The 2,500-nt window shown below is 47.0% G+C and overlaps 1 protein-coding gene across 1 annotated transcript in view; it reads right to left on the bottom strand.

Annotated features, from left to right (window-relative positions):
- The window catches only part of LOC308367390 (connector enhancer of kinase suppressor of ras 2-like), a gene marked incomplete at both ends in the record, with an annotated part of 116,140 nt that overhangs the window by 31,712 nt on the left and 81,928 nt on the right, over nt 1-2,500 (bottom strand). Inside the window, 1 exon segment of the mRNA XM_080841292.1 lies at nt 1,379-1,465. Coding sequence (XP_080697418.1) covers nt 1,379-1,465 — 87 coding nt within the window.

Below are 2,500 nucleotides of genomic sequence, written 5' to 3' on the forward strand. Positions count from 1 at the left end.
CAATACAGCAGCCCACTTTCATCTTGGCCCAAAAGAAAAGGACCTTTGATCAGGCCTAGCGTTGTTCCCTGCTGCCTGAGGACAGGCTAGCATGAATAAATGAACAATGCTGTCCTTAATGCTGGCCCACACAAACAGTAAAACAAATGAACTGGCCCTTACCGGACACTGCTGCCTTAGCCGACACCCGGGATTAAATAAGTAATGCTAACGCTAAAGTGGCTAACGCTAATGTCGCTACACACGTCAAGCTGCGTGTGCACACGATCAGCTACAGTTAGCCTCAGATGAACCCGCGGGATGTTTTTGTGCTTTTTGCACCAGAGATTTACATAATTCAGCGCAGCTGAGTTTACAGACTCCTGACTGAGGTTGTGGCCTCAGATGAAGCTTTGTTGTCATGCACAGACCATAAATTAGAGTCATGTCGAGCACAGTTTATGCAATCTGCGTCCGTAACGAGAAGCCCCAGTAGAATTGTTTTTCCCAAACTGAACAGGTTATCACAGGACTTCATTCTGTGTACTGAAACAGAGATCAGGACTTAAGATGATTCACCTTGGCTGACTTGTCACAGTTTTGAAAGTTACTATTACACACTGATGAGAGGGCCATGTAGATTTTCTCATAGCTGTTATTTTCATCAATCCATCAATCATCATCTGTGCCAAAAAAAAATCACTTTTCCTCTGTCAATTTGCAACATGCATACACACACACTGAATGATTCAGACTTCAGACCTTATCAAGCAACCAGATAAAACATGACACACATATCCTCAATGGTTCAAATTGCACATAGAGCCAAGCGTAATGCAAAACCAAAAGAAAAATGTAGTAAAGAAATGGACGAATGAATACTGACTGAAGGCCAGTATTGAGATCCATCTCATTTACTTTATATACATGAAGTAGATAAGGTTCTTGTACCTGTGTGTGTGTATGCGCATCCAGGTTTCTGTGCATTAATGTACGAGTGTATGTTTGTTTTGTGAAGGCATCTGAGTAAATGTGCAGTATGTGTGTGTGTGTGTGTGTGTGTCAGGGAGAGTGTTCTTGTGTGTGTGTGTCAGAGAATGTTCTTGTGTGTGTTTGTGTCTGATTTTTCATCCTTCCCATTGACCAAGTGTGCATTTTTGCGATGGGGTACGACAGGGGTGCCTGTGGCCAAAGGCTTTCCGGGTCACTTCCTGTCCTCAAGCCAATGATCCAGGGGTCAGGCATTCCCATCCACTATTCCCAAACCGTGGAAAAAAAAACCACTCCAACCCGACCCCCGGGTCAGAGGTTTAACAACAGGAAGACCCCGGGCTGACCAGCAGAGCAGTGGAGGTAGGGAGAGGGGACCCATCTTGACGTCATCTGGGGGGTAACCCACCTCGGCTGCCCCTCTTGTACATATTGGGCTCCTTTGCTTCAGCCATCCAGTTGTACTCCGCGGGCATCGACACGGGCCTGAGGTCGCCTGAGAAAAAGAATCCCAACCAGGAGGTCAGGAGGTCATCGTGGGGCGGACGAGGTAACTTGCTGACACGTGAAAGGGGATCACAAGGGGTCAGACAGACCCAGGACATGAAGTTTTGATTCAGTTCAAATTAACTTTTTTCAGTGTTTGATTGAGCATGCCTGGGGGGGGGGGGGGGGGGCGTTGCTGCCAAGTCACATTTACATGTGTGCTATCTTCAGACTCAATCAAACGCTCAAAGAATTTGAGAACAGAAATCAATCAAATCATGTACCCAGGTCTGATCAGGGATCAGTAAGGGAGTGCTGAGGCCAGGGAGAGAGTGACTATCATGTGCAAAGGACAAGAGGACGTAGGAAAGAAGAAAAGCGGTCGGGACGAAAAAAGAACGAGCACGAGGAAAACAAGAGACAGACAGGAGAAATTAGAGGGAGGTGAGACAAGAGTGTGACAGAAAGACAGGGACAAGCGTGAGACAGAAAGACAGGGACAAGCGTGCTTGCTTTTGTGATCAATTGAGCATGTGTGGGTGTGGGATGAACGCTTGTGAGCTGTGAGAAACGTTGTCCTTATGTGTGTGTGTGTGTATGTGTTTGTGTGTGTGTCTGTGTGTGTGAGAGAGAGAGAGAGAGTGAGAGAGAGAGAGAGAGGGATAGTAAGAGGGAGACAGAGAGAGGGAGAGAAGCCGAGTGAGATAGAAATGTAGTCTCCGGTCACATATGTGTGTGTGTGTGAGAGAGAGAGAGAGAGAGAGAGAGAGAGAGAGAGAGAGAGGGATAGTACGAGGGAGACAGAGAGAGGGAGAGAAGCCGAGTGAGATAGAAATGTAGTCTCCAGTCACATATGTGTGTGTGTGTGTGAGAGAGAGAGAGAGAGAGAGAGAGAGAGAGAGAGAGAGAGAGAGAGAGAGAGAGAGAGGGATAGTACGAGGGAGACAGAGAGAGGGAGTAAAGCCGAGTGAGATAGAAATGTAGTCTCCGGTCACATATGTGTGTGTGTGTGAGAGAGAGAGAGAGAGAGAGAGAGAGAGAGAGA

This window comes from Sprattus sprattus, assembly GCF_963457725.1.
Source record: "Sprattus sprattus genome assembly, chromosome: 6".
Classification (NCBI taxonomy): Eukaryota; Metazoa; Chordata; class Actinopteri; order Clupeiformes; family Clupeidae; genus Sprattus; species Sprattus sprattus.